Raw genomic sequence first — 19,991 nt, 5'->3', positions numbered from 1 at the left:
GTCCCCTCCTGTACTCCCTGTTTACCCACAACTGCATGGCCAGGCACGACTCCAACACCATCATTAAGTTTGTTGACATCACTACAGTGGTAGGCCTGATCACCGACAACGACAAGACAGCCTATAGGGAGGAGGTCAGAGACCTGGCCGAGTGGTGCCAGAATAACAACCTCTCCCTCAACGTAACCAAGGCTAAGGAGATGATTGTGGACTACGGGAAAAGGAGCACCGAGCACGTCCCCATTCTCATCGACGGGTCTGTAGTGGAGCAGGTTGAGAGCTTCTAATTCCTTGGTGTCTACATCAACAACAAACTAGATTGGTCCAAACACACCAAGACGGCTGTGAAGAGGGCATGACAAAGCCTATTCCCACTCAGGAAACTAAAAAGATTTGGCATGGATCCTGAGATGGATTTTAGGGTTTAGGCACTTCATGGATACTGATGTGAGTGCTACGGGGCGATAATCATTTAGGCAGGTTACCGTCGCTTTATTGGGCACATGGACTATGGTGGTCTGTTTGAAACATGTAGGTATTACAGGGAGAGGTTGAAAATGTCAGTTAATACACTTGCCAGTTGGTCCACGCATCACTTGAGTACATGTCCTCGTAATCCATCTGGTCCCGCGGCTTTGTTAATGTTGACCTGTGAGCAAGACCTTTAAACATCTGCAACGGAGAGCATCATCATACAGTCATCTGGAACAGCTGGTGCTCTCATGCGTGCTTCAGTATTGCTTGCCTCAAAGTGAGCATGAAAAGCATTTTAGCTTGTCTGGTAGGTTCGTGCCACTGGGCAGCTTGTGGCTGGGTTTCCCTTTGTAGTCTGTAACAGTTTTCAAACCCTGCCACCCCCGAGAAACATCAGAGCCGGTGTAGTAGGATTCAATCTTAGCCCTGTATTGATGCTTTGCCTGTTTGATGGTTCGTCTGAGGGCATAGCGGGATTTCTTATAAGCTTCCGGATTAGTGTCCCGCTCCTTGATAGCTGAAGCTCTAGCCATTTGCTCGGTGTGGATGTTGCCTTTAATCCATGGCTTTTGGTTGGAATATGTACGTACGGTCACTGTGAGGACGACATCGTCGATGCACTTATTGATGAAGCCAGTGACTGAGGTGATATTCTCCTCAATGCCATTGGATGAATCCTGGAATATTTTCGTATCTGTGCTAGCAAAACAGTCCTGTAACATAGCATCTGCGTCATCTGACCACTTCTGTATTTAGCAAGTTACTGGTACTTCTTACTTTAGTTTTTGCTTGTAAGCAGGAATCAGGAGGATATAATTATGGTCAGATTTGCCAAATGGAGGGTGAGGGACAGCTTTGTATGTGTCTCTGTGTGTGGCGTAAAGGTGGTCTAGAATGTTTTTTTCCCTCTGGTTGCACATGTGACATGCTGCTAGAAATGAAATCAAACAGATTTAAGTTTGCCTGCATTAAAGTCCCCGGCCACGAGGAGCTCGACTTCTGGATGACCAGTTTCTTGTTTGATTATGGACTTATACAGCTTGTTGAGTAAGGTCTTAGTGCCAGCATCGGTTTGTGTTGGTAAATGGACGACTACGAATAATATAGATGTGAACTCTTTTGGTAGATTGTGTAGAGTACAGCTGATCATGAGCTATTCTACCTCCTCAGGCGAGCAATACCTTGAGACTTCTTTAATGTTAGACATTGTGCACCAGCAGTTAATGACAAATAGACACACACCCCTGCCCCTCGTCTTACCAGACGAAGCTGCTCTGTCCTGCCGAAACACAGAGAAGACAGCCAGCCAGCACTATATTATCCGTGTCGTCGTTCAGCCAAGTCTTGGCGAAACACAAAATATTACGTTTTTTAATTTCCCATTGGTAGGATAGTCTTAATCGTAGACCGTCCAGTTTGTTTTCCAATGATTCCCGGTTGGCCAATAATACAGAGGGTAGTGGTGGTTTGTTCATTCGCCGCATAATTCTCAGAAGGCACGCGGATGATGGTGATTTGGGTCTGGTCTTCGCGTCAAACTCATTAAAGAAAATATCTTCCTCCAGTTCGAGGTGAACAATCCCTGTTCTGATGTCCAGAAGCTGTTTTGGTCATAAGAGATGGTAGCAGCAACATTATGTACAAAATTAGTTACAAACAATGCAAAAAAAAATTAACTAAATAGCACAATTGGTTAGGAGCCCGTAAAACAGCAGCTATCACCTCTGTGTGCCATTTTTCCACCCTTTGCCCTGATGACAGCTTTGAACACTCTTGACATTCCTTCAACCTGCTTCACCTGGAATGCTTTTCCAACAGTCTTGAAGGAGTTCCCACATATGCTGAGCACTTGTTGGCTGCTTTTCCTTCACTCTGCAGTCCAACTCATCCCAAACCATCTCAATTGGGTTGAGGTCAGGTGATTATGGAGGCCAGGTCATCTAATGCAGCAGTCCATCACTCTCGTTTTTGGTCAAATAGCCCTTACACAGCCTGGAGGTTTGTTGGGTCATTGTCCTGTTGAAAAACAAATGATAGTCCCACTATGCGCAAACCAGATGGGATGGCATATCACTGCAGAATGCTGTGGTAGCCATGCTGGTTAAGTGTGCCTTGAATTCTAAATAAATCACAGACAGTGTCACCAGGAAAGCACCCCACACCATAACACCTCAATGCTTCACAGTGGGAACCACACTTGCAGAGATCATCCGTTCACCTACCAAATTTGAACTCATCAGACCAAAGGACAGATTTCTGGGCCCAAGCAAGTCTCTTCTTCTTATTGGTGTCTGTTTAGTAGTGGTTTCTTTTCAGCAATTCAATAATGAAGGCCTGATTCACGCAGTCTCCTCTGAACAGTTGATGTTGAGATGTGTCTGTGTCTTGAACTCTGTAAAGCATTTATTTACGCTGCAATTTCTGAGGCTGGTAACTCAAATGAACTTATCCTCTGCAGTAAAGGTAACTCTGGGTCTTCCTTTCCTGTGGCGGTCCTCATGAGAACCAGTTTTATCATAGCGCTTGATGTTTTTTGCGACTGCACTTGAAGAAACTTTCAAAGTTCTTGAAGGTCAGTCAATCCGGAAAATGTTGTGTCTTAAAGTTGGACTGTCGTTTCTCTTTGCTTATTTGAGCTGTTTTTGCCCTAATATGGACTTGCTCTTTTACCAAACAGGGTTATCTTCTGTATACCACCCCTACCTTGTCACAACACAACTGCTCAAATGATTTAAGAAGGAAAGAAATTTCACAAATTAACTTTTAACAAGGCACACCTGTTAATTTAAATGCATTCCAGGTGACTACCTCATGAAGCTTGTTAAGAGAATGCCAAGAGTGTGCAAGGCTTTCATCAAGGCAAAGGGTGGCTACTTTGAAGAATCTCAAATATAACATATATTTTGATTTGTTTAACACTTTTTAGTTACTTCATGATTCCATATGTGTTGTTTCATAGTTTGGATGTTTTCACTATTATTCTACAATGTAGAAAACAGTTAAAATAAAGAAAACACCTTTTAATGGGTACTGGTGTATATATATATTTTTTTTTACAGTGCACTCAAAACATTGATTTCCTGTTTGGCACGACCAACTATACTTTGGGGACAAACTGGGGGTGTGCCCCTGACCACAGTCACTCCTGACAACATGTCTAGCCAATGAAGTTGGGGTTTGGAAAAAACATAATAAGAGAGAGTAACGTTCTCCTCCCACACAAAGGAACACAACTTGTGTCACCACTGGAAAGTCTGTGACACATTCACTAATGTAGCCATCCAGACATTTAGTCAGAGAAAACATCATAAATCACTTACCCAGGGTTCACCGGGAGTCTCTGGGTCTTGTTTTAGGTTGTCTGACATTGACATGTATTTCAAATGATTCCACAAGACAGCCATGGTTAGTTTTTTACTTCAATAATGTTCTCAAAAGTAACACAAAGTTGACAACTGTTCTATATACATTTCTAGTCAATTCTGACTCGTTTCTAGAACACAATCGGTAGATTCTATTTACACAGCTTATTTCACAGAAAACAATATTCATATATATTGCACTGAATTAGAAGAAACAGCCCTCCTAAAAAACACATTACTGATAAATAAATTCTAAACTTAAGCATGGCTTTTAAGTAAAAGCACATTGATTCTATTAAGGTTATTAGTATAAAATGCAGTCAACTGAGGGTGGGGTGCTGAAGTGTCACATTCTGTCAGAGAGATAAAAGTAATATAACTAGTTCCCTTTTAGTTCCTCAAACTCAAGCCAGTGTTTTGAGCGTGGAAGACAGCTGTGACCGTTGTGACCCGGTGGCCATTTTCTTCCTCATAGACAACTGTTCGAACACCTCCATTACTTTCTTCCTGAAGTTCTTCCCCACAATCACATAGAGGACTGGGTTGAGCACGCTGTTGAAGAAGGCCAGGTAGGTAAACACCTGGTTGCAGATATCCAGACTGTTGCTGAGGTTGCAGCCTGAGATGTCCGCTGCCCTCAGGAGGACATCCAGAGCAGTGACCAGGTGGAATGGCACCCAGCAGAGTAGGAAGGCCAGGAGAACAGACAGCACCAGCAAAGTGGCCTTCCTCTCCGTGTGCTCCGTGTTGAATCTCTCCATGGCCTGGTTCTTCAGGGCTTGGATGATCTGACAGGTGCAGTAGGAGATCACCGACACAGGGATGGCAAACCCAAACATGATGAGCGTCACGTTGAACACCAGCTCCATCTTGGGACTGGGGTAGTCCAGAAAGCAGGCGGTCACCTCGAAGTCTGGAACCCACTTCACCGCTCTGAAGAGCATGGTCGGGGTGCCCAGGAGCAGCCCGAAGCTCCACACTAACAAACAGCCCAGCTTGGCGTAGGAGGGCCTCCTCATCCTCCCGTGGCTCATCGTATGCACTAGTGCCACATAGCGGTCCACACTGACTAGAACCAGGAAGTAGATACTGCAGTAGGCATTCATCTTGATGCCCACGTTGACCAGGCGACACAGCAGGGAGCCGAAGGGCCAGTTGAAGCCGTTGGCCACGTTGACGGCCCAGAAGGGGAGGCAGGAAACCAGGAGCAGGTCAGCGGCGGCCAGGTTACTCAGGTAGATCTCTGCTACGGTGCAGGCCTTCTTATGCAGGCAGAAGACCAACAGGACAAAGACATTACCTAGAATCCCCAGGACACTGATGGCCAGGATGTAGCCCGGTTGCATGGTGTGGAGCCAGTCCCACTCCTCAGCGAATGGACAGTGACTGGTATTGGTACTGTTCCTTCCTGTCAAGTCTGTAGAGTTGGTGATCATGTCCATTTTGGAGCTGTAGAGAAATATGTTGTGTAAAGGTAACTGCGGTTGTTCAAGGGGGGTACATGGCAGATACCGTTCCTGGACAGGTAACTCTCAGTAGGCATTAATTTATAAAGTTTACTGTATAATCTAGTATGTTAGTCACATGGTCATGCTGATTGTGTCATAACATCCAGTCCTCATGCACTTGTGGTGATGGGAGCTGCGACTCATGTGGTTTATAACTCAACAGAATACGGAACTTCCCTGCTCCACAATGTGACTTTTTTGTATTATTTGTTCAGAGACACTGTGTCTGCAAGTCATCATAAGGAAGTTGTCTTATTAAAGTACTGTACAAGTGGCTAAGTGGTTGTTTCAGTGTGCTATTCATTATGCATATCTTTATATGCATTTCTTGTAAATATCATATACTTAGACCGGAAATAAAAAAAAACGCTCAGGTAGCGAAAGATAAAATATTCATGAAAGTTAAAGTGAGGATCAATATCTCTTGTCATGAAAATATTTGGGAGCCACATTGCCCTATAATTATTCTCAGCATTATGATTGCAATACTTATCTTTTTACTGTTGTACATCAGTATCATCATTGGCTGCGACTTATGACAAAAACAGCCCCAACATTCTTTGAAAAGGCGTGCAATAAAATCTTATACATCTGTGCTGCTGGAGGAGTGGTACACACATTATTTGCTAAAAAATAAACATAAATCTGTATCTGTGCACCGAATGCTAATTTACTTTTTTTATAGAGAAGAAATCCCTTCAATATGAGGTATTAAGAGATTATTGAAAAAACTGCCTCTCTCCCCATGCTGTCAACCACATATTATCGTTCACATCCCTCAATCTGTTTGAGGAGTTTTAGAGTTTAGCCACAGAACGTGCTCTCCTTTTTGTCTGTCAAAAAGTCTGACAACACAAACAATCTTCTTGTTTCTAAGTTGGATTCGAAAATGAGAGGAGAGGCAGCAATTCAATCCAGTTTACCCTACATATGATCTGAACAGCAAATATACTGTGATGTAACTCTCCACTCATTTATCATTTTCTTGCATTAGTGACAAATCTATGTTATACATGTTAACGATACAGTACTTCATTTTACAAACCTTGTTGACTGGAGCAGGAGTCCTCTGGTCTAAGTGTAAATCCAGATGTGCCGTGCGTCTGGTCAGCCCAGTCTAGACGTTTCCCCGCAGTGTTCCAGGCTCCTCTACCCTGGGGTCGGCTCTGACTTATTCTCTTAAAGGAGGGAGTCCATCATGGAAGTGATGTCACTCAAAATCTGTGCATTTTTTTGTTCCCTCTTCCCCCAATTAACTTAAATTGTGTCTGGTTTATCTTGTTTATAATTGCTGCCCTATCTCATACTCCAATTTTTATAGAACTTTGAAGGAATTCCCCTCGATATAAGTGTGTTTGGATATCTACTGACATCCCAGCTGTTGTTTTGGTCATCCTACCACAACCCAACATTACTGAGAAAGAAAACAAACTCTGAACTTGAGTTGCTTAAAACAATAAATCTTTACTAATTCATTACTAATGCCAGGAAGGACAAATGAAACATTTGCCACACACAATGACTTACACGAGAGTTAAGTCTACATACCAAGCTCTTATTTAGTGTCAATGTAGACCTAAACCACTTGATTGTTTTCTGTACATTCATGGCTGGATTGCGTTTTAGGCATGTTGTAAATCTAATATCCCTCTGTGAACAACCTTGAATCCAAACAGGGTGTGGTATCATCAGAGGGGAACAGCAAGGCCGTGAAACAATAAGGCATCAAGTGTTTCCAATTAGGATCAGGAAGATCACAATCAAGGGTCGAGGTCAGAGCACAAAACAATGATCCATTACAAGTGTGTGTGTGTGTGTGTGTGTGTGTGTGTGTGTGTGGTCGGTCGGTCGGTTCACATACTCCAAGATAATCAGAGGTAACTGGAATAGCACTTTTCTAATTTATTGGGTGTTTGAACTTTAATGTTGTTGTTGAAAGACATGCATATGAGATATGAGAAGAAGTGCATAATGCAGTGTTTACATTCAACATGATTTGCGATCCCAACACAGTAACGATGCCATCACTATTTTAAATACATTAGGCTCCTTCAATTAAACAGATGAAAAAGTACCTCTGTGGAAGAGGTAATGTTGGTAATCTGTTTTATAGTCATGTCACAGCACGAGGCAAGGTTCAAGGTGCAAAGTGAAGTGTAGGTTTATTCAAATTATAAGGTGATAGAGTCCAAATTCCAAGGCCTAGGCCTAAACAGGCATTCCTGCACAGAAAGTCAATTGGAGATGCACTGCTGTAAATGAAGTAAGTCACCACTGTAAATAATTCTGTTTATGTTATTCACATGCCTGGCCTCTTGTCCTGCATTGTCAAGTATTTGCATTTATCTTGGCATATATCTAATACTAAGAGCTTTTCCACAGTTAGGATCCAACTTGCACTGTTCTGTAATGGACAAACATATAACAAATATTTCAAGAGCAGCCTTTTTCCATCTTTGTAACATTGAAAAAATCTGAAACTTTTTGTCCCAAAATTATGCAAAAAAGCTAATCCGTGCTTTTGTCACTTCAAGATTAGACTACAGCAATGCTCTACTGTCTGGCTACCCGGATAAGGCACTAAATAAAATTCAGCTAAATATGGCTGCTAGAATCTTGACTAAAACCAAAAAAACTATCATATTACTCCAGTGCTAGCCTCTCTACACTGGCTTACTGTTAAGGATGAGGCTGATTTCAAGGTTTTACTGCGAACCTGCAAAGCATTACATGGACATGCTCCTATCTATCTCTCCGATTTGGTCATGCTGTACATACCTACACGTATGCTACTGTCACAAGACGCAGGCCTCCTTATTGTCCTAGAATTTCTGAGCAAACAGCTGGAGGCAGTGCTTTCTCCTATAGAGCAACATTTTTATGTGGTCTGCAGATCCATGTGAGAGATGCAGACTTTGTCTCAACCTTTAACTCTTTACTGAAGACTCATCTCTCTCATCTCTCTGAAGACTCATCTCATCTCTCATCTCATGATTGAGCGCAGTCTGGCCCAGGGGTGCGAAGGTGAATGGAATGACGAACCAACCTTACTGTCTCTGCCTGGCCGGCTCCCCTCTCTCCACAGGAATTCTCCGCCTCTGACCCTATTATGGGGACTGAGCCACTGGCTTACTCGCACTCTCCCATCCTTCCTGTCCTCGGCCTAGGGCTATACTTAAGCAAGGCACGAGGGGGTCTGGTATATGGCCAATATACCACAACTAAGGGCTGTTCTTAGGCACGACGCATCGCAGAGCGCCTGGATACAGCCCTTAGCCATGGTATGTTGGCCATATACCACAAACCCCCGATGTGCCTTATTGCTATTATAATCTGATTACCAACCTAATTAGAGCAGTAAAAATAAATGTTTTGTCATACCCGTGATATACGGTCAGATATACAACGGCTGTCAGCCAATCAGCATTCAGGGCTCGAACTATCCAGTTTATAATCGGCCTTGTCTCAGTGTAGTAAGTTCGTGGTCTGTTAATATCCCTTTGGTGGTGTGGGAGCTGTGCTTTGGCAAAGTGGGTGGGGTCATATCCTGCCTGGTTGGCCCTTTACGCGGGTAACTTTGGACGGGGCCACAGTGTTATCCCCCCCTTCTCAGTCTCCACTGTCTGTGCTGCAGTAGTACAGTAACAGTCATACGTTTGGACACACCTACTCATTCAAGGGTTTTTCTTATTTTTTTACTATTTTCTACATTGTAGAATAATAGTGAGGAGATCAAAACTATGAAATAACATATATCGAATCATGTAGTAACCAAAAAGGTTTTAAACAAATACAAATATATTTTATAATTTGATTCTTTAAAGTAGCCACCCTTTGACCTGATGACAGCTTTGCACACCCTTGGCATTCTCTCATCCAGCTTCACGAGGAATGCTTTTCCTACAGTCTTGAAGGAGTTCCCACATATGCTGAGCACTTGTTGGCTGCTTTTCCTTCACACTGCGGTCCAACTCATCCCAAACCATCTCAATTGGGTAGAGGTCAGGTGATTGTGGAGGCCAGGTCATCTAATGCAGCAGTCCATCATTCTGCTTCTTTGTCAAATCGCCCTTACACAGCCTTACACATTGTCCTGTTGAAAAACAAATGATAGTCCCACTATGCGCAAACCAGATGGGATGGCGTATTGCTGCAGAATGCTGTGGTAGTCATGCTTTTTAAGTTTGCCTTCAATTCTAAACAAATCACTGACAGTGTCACCATCAAAGTAAAGCACCACCACACCACCAAACCTCCTACTCCATGTTTCACGGTGGGAACCAAACGTGCCTAGATCATCTGTTCACCTACTCTGCATCTCACAAAGACACAGCAGTTGGAACCAAAAATCTCTCATTTGTACTCATCAGACCAAAGGACATATTTCCACCGGTCTAATGTCAATTTCTCTTGTTTCTTGGCCCAATCAAGTCTCTTATTCTTATTGGTGTCCTTTAGTAGTGGTTTCTTTGCAGCAATTCGACCATGAAGGCCTGATTCACGGAGTCTCCTCTGAACAGTTTATGTTGAGATGTGTCTGTCACTTGAACTCTGTGAAGCATTTATTTAGGCTGCAATTTCTGAGGCTGGTAATTCTATTGAACTTATCATCTGCAGTAGAGGTAACTGGATCTTCCTTTCCTGTGGCTGTCCTCATGAGAGCCAGTTTCATTATAGCTCTTAATGGTTTTTGTGACTGCACTTGAAGAAACTTTCAAAGTTCTGGGGTGGATACTTTAAAAAATGTAACATATTTTGATTTGTTTAACACTTTTTTGGTTACTACTTTCGCTACACTCGCATTAACATCTGCTAACCATGTGCATGTGACCAATACAATTTGATTTGATGTGTTATTTCATAGTTTTGATGTCTTCACTATTATTCTACAATATAGAAAATAGTAAAAATAAAGAAAAACCCTTCAATGAATAGGTGTGTCCAAACTTTTGACTGGTACTATATATGTGCCGGGGGGCTAGGGTCAGCCTGACCTATCTGGTGTAATTCTCCTGTCTTATCTGGTGTGATCTTATTCTGTGTGATCTTAGGTATGCTCCCTCTAATTCTCCTATCTCTCTCTCTCTCTCTCTGTCTCTCTCTCTCTCTCTCTCTCTCTGTCTCTCTCTCCCTCCTTACCTTTTCCCAGACTTGCTGTTTCGACTCCCTCTCTCTCTCTAAGCTCTTCTGTATAAGCATTTTCTGACATCTGCTGATGTAAAAAGACCATGCATTAGCATCAACTAAATAGGTTTTATATTGACCCAAAGCAGAGTGATCTTGGTGTTTCTCCATCTGAATGATGCTGCTGCACTTACTGCAAATATATCCAGCAATTAGTATTACCACACATTGTCTGGTAGTGGCTGTCCTCCTCATGTAGGGGTCGACTCAGAGGTCAATGACCACTCTCTTTTGGCAGTGACCATTACTCACACGGACTACCAGCTCAGACAAGGGCATTCTTGTTCACGGTCATGTTTGTTGTTTTATGCCAAATTTGTAGTGTGCAAGGGGTATTTTTCAACCCGTGTTCTTCAGCCGGTGATTTAATGGACTGTACAGTATGTGACTTGTATTGGGTCTCGTAAATGGAGTCTGCTGTAAAAAAACATTTTTTTTCTTAGAGACCATGTGGCCAATGGTGCTAACACAATAACAGGCTCATCTGTCACACTACCAAAGGTCTTGGCGCCACCTTATTCCCCCCACTGTCTGTCTCATATGACAGGTCATACATGTGGTGGGGGACCATAGTAGGCTTCAACACACCACCATACAATCTAATATTCCACTGGTGTCATACCAGACTTCCTGGTCTAGCAAAAATGGCCTCCACGTTTCTCTGCCCTTTCCTCTTAAAAAGAGTTCATCTCAAAAGTTGACGAAAACCTGGAAATCAGATATCCTCTTAGATGGATTGGCTCATCAGATTTAATGGTTTAACAGTGCCATTCACGTATTGCCCCATCTGGTGTTTGACTGATCTTTGTCTCTCCTCTAAGCCATGTCAACAGATATGGAGTTGAGGGGGATACTCTAAATTAAAAACATATATGGCTTGCTATAGCAAGATATGATCATGCTTTATATTAGAAATCAATGGTTTATAAATAGAATATGGCTTGGGAATTGTTTACAAATGAACACAAACATTTTTATCCAGCAACTGAACTGAATTGATTGGAAATCCACTTAAGACACTGATCATAGATTCAGATCTGGAAATTCTATTCATGAATGTAAATTGCCAATCATTATATAATGGGTTTCTCAAATTGTGAATTTCCATCAGTTCATTCATTGACTTTCAGAATGACCCCAATACCTAACACTCTTCATCATTGTCAGTCAACTCTGGTTAGTGTATGCTCTCAGTGCATCAAATACATCCTATGGCGTACCGTTCTTTATGGGCCATCAATAAATGCTCAGCCTTGCAAGAGAATGGACACTCTCATTTCCCTACAACATTGGCCTGTCTATCTCTTCTGAGATTCTTACTACTCGAATGTTGCAAACAAATTACACTTCCCTTAATTAGTCCCACTTAAAAACTGATTATCAGTCTTTGTTGAGACCAACCGGCTACTTTTTTTCAGCCACCTTATGTTATGTTGTTTAAGAGCACCTCTTAAATTGGTTGACAACTGCTCCATGCGCAATATGATAAATGGATATTTGCAGTCCGCAGGTGACCATAACAACGTAACACAACAGCACACATATGGTATGTGGTGAATAAAACACTTCAACACTGCATATTTCAACTGGGGGAAAAATTGTGTCTGAATAACAATGTCCTAGAAAGTGCATGCCTCAAACATCACACTGCACTGTGGCACTAAAATGTCACACACCCTGTTCCTTTGAAGTGCTATCCCTCTATCAAGGTAGTATTTGATACAGATGCCAGAAACAACTAGATAAATGGTGCACTTCCATTGTCAGTGTACTGTACTCTATGCACTGCCCGTGACGCTGCTATAGAGATGCTGTACTTTCATCCAGAATTTGCAAGCTGTTACACAAATAGAAACATTATCTAGTTATGTCCCTCTCGATGACGATGGCTTCTATAAGTGGAACTTGGTTTGTCGTTATGTCTGTAAAATATCAGATGGTCCACCATGAACTCACTGCTTTAGCGGATAATGGGGGTAGCAGAGAATTGGAGATCTTTAGACGTGGTGTGGTTGAGAGTTTGAGTTGAGAGAAGTGTTTTCAGAGTTTATATGTCCAGACTTATTTTTTTCCATCTGTTTTCTGTGAGTCATTTCCCTCTAAACAGTGAATCACAAGATGTTGATGCACAGGATTATGGAAGTGTGACCATAGTTACACAGACATACTTGACTAGATCCAAGCAAACAATTTGTCTAGATTTTTTTAATTAACTTGGCAAGTCAGTTCAGAACAAATTCTTATTTACAATGACGGCTATAGGGACAGTGGGTTAACTGCCTTGTTCAGGGGCAGATGACAGATTTTTACCTTGTCAGCTCAGGGATCCAATTTATCAACCTTTCGGTTACTGGCCCAGTGCTCTAACCACTAGGCTACCTGCCACCCCAAATAATGGATGATGGTGGATTTTTGTCATTGGTGGATTTATTGTAATCTAAACCTGACTCTTTTATTCATTATCACTTGATATCGACTGTATTTCTGACAGTTTTATCATGCCAACATTGCAAGGTAAACTTTAAGACTAGACTAGAAGTTAGGTTAGTTACACATATTGGGAGGTATCTTACCGGAACTTCAAAGACAGTGTGACATTTAAACTTTCTGTTGTCAGCAATGTCAAGTAGCTTTTAACTAGCATTGTGGGTAGACTGTTTGGGAAAACTGTGTGTAGCTGGGGGAACATGGGTAACATCATCTTGACGAGATGGCAAATTTCTCTGTCTGTTTCTCAAACATGCTAATTTCTGTCTCTTCCTGTCTCTTGCTCTGCCCCCGCATGACGTATTGCCGTCACTACCAGTCCTGGGCTCCATGCAGTGTTTAACACCAGGAGGAACTGTGGGACTTATAACCTCTGTGACCACTAATGTAGCTGGGATATTATGCCACTTCTCCCATAGGCAGAGAAGAGTCTGTACTCCAGACTTATGCTGAGTAGATTGGCTGAACCCCAAGGCTAAAAACCACATACTTTGCCCACCCATAATAATAAAAAACCTTGTAACAGCACCAAAGTCAGGTGGTTGCAATGATCAGTCTGTTTATGATTAAAAATGAGAAGTGTTTTAGGGAAGTATTGAGTCAAAGTTAGAGGAGGCGTTGAATCTCCTGGCATTGGAATGAGAGAATGATAGTGCACTTTCCTTTCTACTCAATTGGCCAAATAAATGACCTCAAAACTCAAAAAACATCACTGAATCAATGTACGTGTGTAACCTACTTGTAAGTGGTCTCTCCCACATCTTATTGACTCATGCTGCTCTCTACTCAGATTTAGATATCATTACCCGTCTCCTCCACCTCCGCTATCAAAACTGTTTTCTCAAAGCTGCATACCAGTAGCTGAAGAACTCTTATTTATTCCACTGGGTGGAGGAATTTATGTTTATGGTAACAGCTGCAGTATTGAGCAAGGCTTCTATCTCTCTGGCAGCCAGCCATACATAGTGTTTACATTATCACGGTGGGAGCAAGGTAAACTATTGAAGAGAAGACACACAGAACACTTTGGAAGGTCTATTTCACCACTCAGGCATTTCCAGTTGCAGGTTCATCTTATCACTGGAACTTCCAGAACATAACGGAACATAATAATATAATTTAAAAAAAAATAATTCTTGCCATTGTTAAATAAATCTTAGAGAAATCTAAGCTTGAGTTAAGCTTGATTGTCTTTCCATCTAATATACAGACAGTGGATCAGCTCATTGAGTATGGCGGCAATCTCCTGTGAGGTGGAAACCAGGCTAATTTGACACATTTCTGTAACCTTTTTACTGCATGTCTGACTGGCCATGCAACGTAAAGTATATAGGCTATTGTGGGTCCATATGGAGCTATTCCAATATATACACATGCTCATTGATTACATTATTTGTCTTTTTAACCTAAATCATGTGTTAAATGTCCTCTCCTGGACAGACACTTGGCACTAAACAGAAAGCCTGCATTTGGCCAGCATCATAGACCTAATAACATGGATTTCCATGTCAGTATTTTTTTTGCAACATTGTATTATGGGAGGAATTACAGAAAGAAATAGTTGGCTTTACCTGGACATTTTTCCTTCACGTACAAGATATTTAGAGACCATCTCTATCTCCAGCCACCTGCCTGTTAAAGGATAAAGCATGGGCCTGTCTGACAGAGGTTTAGATCGGTTTACACGCTGAGCTACAGCATAGATGGCCTGTTATCATCATCATCATCATCATCACCATCATCGTCATGGTCTTTCTGTACATTACTCAGGCAGACTAACAGCATTGGTTTCAAAGTCACAGCCTTTTGTTTTCACCATGGACACAGAGAATGACAGGAAAATAAGTAATGTGGAATTTTGACTTTTTGCAGAGATTATCAGCCTATAAACACCACACCCACAAACAAATCAAAGAGCACTGACTGAAAATGTTTGTTAAAGCATCCAGAGTTGAAATGAGGAAATACAACCCAAACAGCCGAAAGAGAAAGAGAGACAGAAACAGAGACAGAGACAGAGAGAGAAAGATAAATAGTTTTTATGAATGTCCTACAGATCTGCATCTCCTCTGAGTTATGACAGACTGATAGACCTATGTAAGCAAAACAGGGACATCCAGTAAACAGTTTGTTTTGCAGGTCTTCCCTGCCAGAATGTTTTTTTTTTAGGTCTGTGTTGGTCTGTTCTGCTAGAATGGCTAAAGAAAATTCTTACAATATATCATGTAAATAGTCCTCTAAATGTTTTTCTCACTGTAAATTAGCCTACATTCCATATAATTCAGTGCCCTCTACTGGTCAAAATAGTCGCTTGCGTACAAATCCTCATATAAGTCCGTCTATATATATATTTAAACCAGACTGATCTCATAGACTACACGTAACATGGTGAACTTAAATCCTGGACACTTAAATTAGTCTATTTTATGTTTGGTATGGTTACATAAGACAGAAGGTTACTTATGGCAGGGTGGGTAGATGCATAACACGAATGTCTAGCAACCTAAAGGTTGTGTGTTCAAATCTCATCATGGATAACATTTAGCAACTTTTCAACTACTTACTATTTTTTTTAAACACTTCCCCTAACCCTGGCTTTAACCCTTTTAGCTAACCCTTGCCCTAACCCTAACTTTAACCCTTTTAGCTAACCCTTGCCCTAACCCTAACTTTAACCCTTTTAGCTAACCCTTTAACCCTTTTAGCCCCTAACCCTTTAACCCTTTTAGCTAACCCTTGCCCTAACCCTAACTTTAACCCTTTTAGCTAACCCTTGCCCTAACCCTAACTTTAACCCTTTTAGCTAACCCTTGCCCTAACCCTAACTTTAACCCTTTTAGCTAACCCTTGCCCTAACCCTAACCCTTAACCCTTAGCTAACCCTTGCCCTAACCCTAACTTTAACCCTTTTAGCTAACCCTTGCCCTAACCCTAACTTTAACCCTTTTAGCTAACCCTTGCCCTAACCCTAACTTTAACCCTTTTAGCTAACCCTTGCCCTAACCCTAACTTTAACCCTTTTAGCTAACACTTCCCCTAACACTTCAGAAATGATTCACTCCCCCTTTCCACATTTTGCTATGATACAGTCTGAATTTAAAATGTATTAAATGTAGTTTTTCTTGTCACTGGCCTACACACAATACCCCATAATGTCAAAATGGAGTTTTCCTTTTTGACATTTTTACAAAATAATAAAATATGAAAAGCAAAAAGAAATTGTCTTGAGTCTATAACTATTCATTACCTTTGTTATGGAAATCCTAAATAAGTTCAGGAGTAAAAATGTGCTTAACATGTCACACAATAATTTGCATGGACTCACTCTGTGTGCAATAATAGTGTCTAACATGATTTTTGAATGATTAACTCATCTCTGTACCCAACACATACAATTAACTGTAATGTCCCTCAGTCGAGCAGTGAATTTCAAACAGATTCAAACGCAAAGAACAGGGAGGTTTTCCAATGCCTGGCAAAGGAGGGTAAAAATACAATTAAAAACAGAAATTGAATATCCCTTTGAGCATGGTGAAGTTATTAATCACACTTTGGTGTATTAATACACTCTGTCACTACAAAGATACAGGCCTCCTTACTAACTCAGTTGCTGTAGAGGAAGGAAACCGCACAGAGATTTCACAGTGAGGCCAGTGTTAATTTAAACCAGTTACAGAGTTTAATGGCTGTGATAGGAGAAAACTGAGGATGGCACAACAACTTAGTTGTTGCTCCACAATACTAACCTAATTGACCGAGTAAAAAAAGGATGCCTGTAAAGAAAAAAAAAATCCAAAACATGCATCCTGTTTGCAACAAGGAATTAAACTTTTTGTCCTGAATACAAAGTGTTACATTTAGGGCAAATCCAATACAAAACATTACAGAGTACCACTCTCCATAATTTCAAACATAGTGGTGGCTATATCATGTTATGGGTATGTGTAAGGGAGCGCGCAACTGGCGGCAGGGAAGTCAGGCGCAGGAGAGCAAAACTGGGTAATCAACGGAGCAGTTTAATTCATAAAACCCACCGGAATCGAGAACAACAAACAAATGGGTACAAAACTCGTCGCACACCAGGGAAAACGTGCACATGCACTTACAATAAACAATTCCGCACAAAGACATGGGGGGAACAGAGGGTTAAATACACAACATGTAATGAGGGAAATTGAGACCAGGTGTGTGAGAAGACAAGACAAAACAAATGGAAAATGAAAAGTGGATCGATGAAGACCTGCGACGCATACAGCTGAGCGCCGCCCGAACAAGGAGAGGAACCAACTTCGGCGGAAGTCGTGACAGTTTACTTGTAATCCTTAAGGACTGGGTAGTTTTTCAGGATTAAAAAAAAACGGAATGGAGCTAACCACAGGCAAAACCCTTGAGGAAAACTTATTTCAGTCGGCTTTCCACCAGATACTGGGAGATGAATTCACCTTTCAGCAGTACAATAATCTAAAACACAAGACCAATCTGGTTGCTTACCATGAAGACAGTGAATGTTCCTGAGTGGCCAAGTTACAGTTTGGACTTAAATCTACTTGAAAAACATATTGTATGTTTTGCAAATTCATAACATATTGTACAAATTGCAATATGTAACATATCATTCGAAATGGATGATGGGCATGCACAAATTAATACATACCATACCAGACATAACATATTATTACGCAAAAAATAATTTGAAATCCTCTGAGACTACGCTGTTTAAACACACATCCACATGCACGTACAAAGCAGACACACACAACACATGCATACACACACGCACACATACAAATTACCTGGTCAACTGTCGGCAGTAATTTAAGTTATTTCAAGCCTAAGGTGGTCAACTAAGTGAACAGATTAGATTTGATCTGTGGTTTGTGTCAACCAACTGTGACAAACTTACCAACTTTGACGCTGCATTTAGAAATTTGATGCATTACATCCATGACACCTGAGCTGTGCTTATTTTATTTATTTATTTATTGAACCTTAGTTTAACTAGGCAAGTCAGTTAAGAACAAATTCTTATTTATAATGATGGCCTACCCCGACAAAACCCTAATGTGAGCGACGCTGGGCCAATTGTGCACCTCCCTGTGGGACTCCCAATCACAGCTGGTTGTGATACAGCCTGGAATTGAACCAGGGACGATAGTGATGCCTCTAGCACTGAGATGCAGTGCCTTAGTCCGCTGCACCACTCGGGAGACCAAACCTAGTTCAGTCTGCTTATATTGCAAAACAAAAACTTCTTATGGCTTGGGGGCAGTATTGAGTAGCTTGGATGAATACGGTGCCCAGAGTAAACTGCCTGCTACTCAGGCCCAGAAGCTAAGATATGCATATTAGTAGATTTGGATAGAAAACACTCTGAAGTTTCTAAAACAGTTTGAATGATGTCTGTGAGTATAACAGAATTCATATGGCAGGCAAAAACCTGAGAAAAAATCCAACCAGGAAGTGGGAAATCTTGAGGTTTGTAGTTTTTCAACTATTTGCCTATCCAAGATACAGTGTAAATTTGGTCCGATTGCACTTCCCAAGGCTTCCACTAGATGTCAACAGTCTTTAGAACCTTGTTTGAGGCTTCTACTGTGAAGGAGGAGAGAATGAGAGCTGATTGAGTAAGAGGTCTGCCAGAGTGCCATGAGCTCATCCAGGCACGCTCCCGTGAGAGGTAGCTGCATTTCTAAAGACAAAGGAATTCTCCGGTTGAAACATTATTGAAGATTTATGTTAAAAACATCATAAAGATTGATTCTATACTTCGTTTGACATGTTTCTACAAACTGTAATGGAATTGTTTGACTTTTCGTCTGGCCTGCGCGTCGTGAATTTGGATTTGTGAACTAAAGGCGCGAACAAAAAGGAGGTATTTGGACATAAATGATGGACTTTATCGAACAAAAACATTTATTGTGGAACTGGGATTCCTGGGAATGCATTCTGTAGAAGATCATCAAAGGTAAGTGAATATTTATAATGCTATTTCTGACTTCTGTTTACTCCACAACATGGCGGATATCTGTATGGCTTGTTGTTGTGTCTGAGTGCCGTACTCAGATTATTGCATGGTGTGCTTTCTTGGTAAAGCTTTTTTGAAATCTGACACAGGGGTTGTATTAAGGAGAATTTCCATGCATAACACTTGTATTTTCATCAACATTTATGATGAGTATTTCTGTAAATTGATGTGGCTCTCTGCAAAATCACCGGATGTTTTGGAAGCAAAACATTACTGAGCGTAACGCGCCAATATAAACTGAGATTTTTGGATATAAATATGAACTTTATCGAACAAAACATACATGTATTGTGTAACATGAAGTCCTATGAGTGTCATCTGATGAAGATCATCAAAGGTTAGTGATTAATTTTATCTCTATTTCTGCTTTATGTGACTCCTCTCTTTGGCTGGAAAAATGGCTGTGTTTTTCTGTGACTAGGTACTGACCTAACATAATCGTTTGGTGTGCTTTCGTCGTAAAGCCTTTTTGAAACCGGACACTGTGGTGGGATTAACAACAAGTTTATCTTTAAAATGGTGTAAAATACTTGTATGTTTGAGGAATTCTAATTGTGAGATTTCTGTTATTTGAATTTGGCGCTCTGCACTTTCACTGGCTGTTCGACATATCAATCCCTTTAGTGGGATCTAAGCCATAAGGCGTTTTTAACTTACACTCTAATACATCAAAAGTGTGAGATAGGAACGGAAAACACCAGAAAACACAAAACAGCAGAAATGACTGATATCACAAACAATCAATCTCACCTGCTCTCTGTGCGAGTATCAGCTTGACATTAATCACAGAGGATAGAAATGGACAGAGCATTATTGTCATTCTGTCAATTTGTTGCCTTTTGAGAAGAGTATTTTGGGCAAAACAAACGTTTGATTTCACCTAATTGAAACATTCTGTCATAAAGAGCACATGTTCAACTTAATAAAAAATATGTTTTCCCATCTCAAGAG

The 19,991-nt window shown here is 41.1% G+C and overlaps 1 protein-coding gene across 1 annotated transcript; it reads right to left on the bottom strand.

Annotated features, from left to right (window-relative positions):
* Nucleotides 1-3,492: 3,492 nt before the first annotated feature.
* LOC112257165 (B2 bradykinin receptor) lies at nt 3,493-6,592 on the bottom strand. The gene is made up of 2 exons (XM_024430722.2): nt 6,390-6,592; nt 3,493-5,285 (listed from the first exon to the last, which is right to left on the bottom strand). Exon 2 carries the CDS (start codon nt 5,276-5,278, stop codon nt 4,241-4,243), a length of 1,038 nt encoding a protein of 345 aa, XP_024286490.1. The 5' UTR covers nt 5,279-5,285; nt 6,390-6,592; the 3' UTR covers nt 3,493-4,240.
* Between the last annotated feature and the right edge of the window lie 13,399 nt (nt 6,593-19,991).

This window comes from Oncorhynchus tshawytscha, linkage group LG08 (genome assembly GCF_018296145.1).
Source record: "Oncorhynchus tshawytscha isolate Ot180627B linkage group LG08, Otsh_v2.0, whole genome shotgun sequence".
In the NCBI taxonomy this organism is placed as follows: Eukaryota; Metazoa; Chordata; class Actinopteri; order Salmoniformes; family Salmonidae; genus Oncorhynchus; species Oncorhynchus tshawytscha.
The sequence above is the reverse complement of the archived record's forward strand: the minus strand, read 5'-3'. Positions and strand labels throughout refer to the sequence as shown.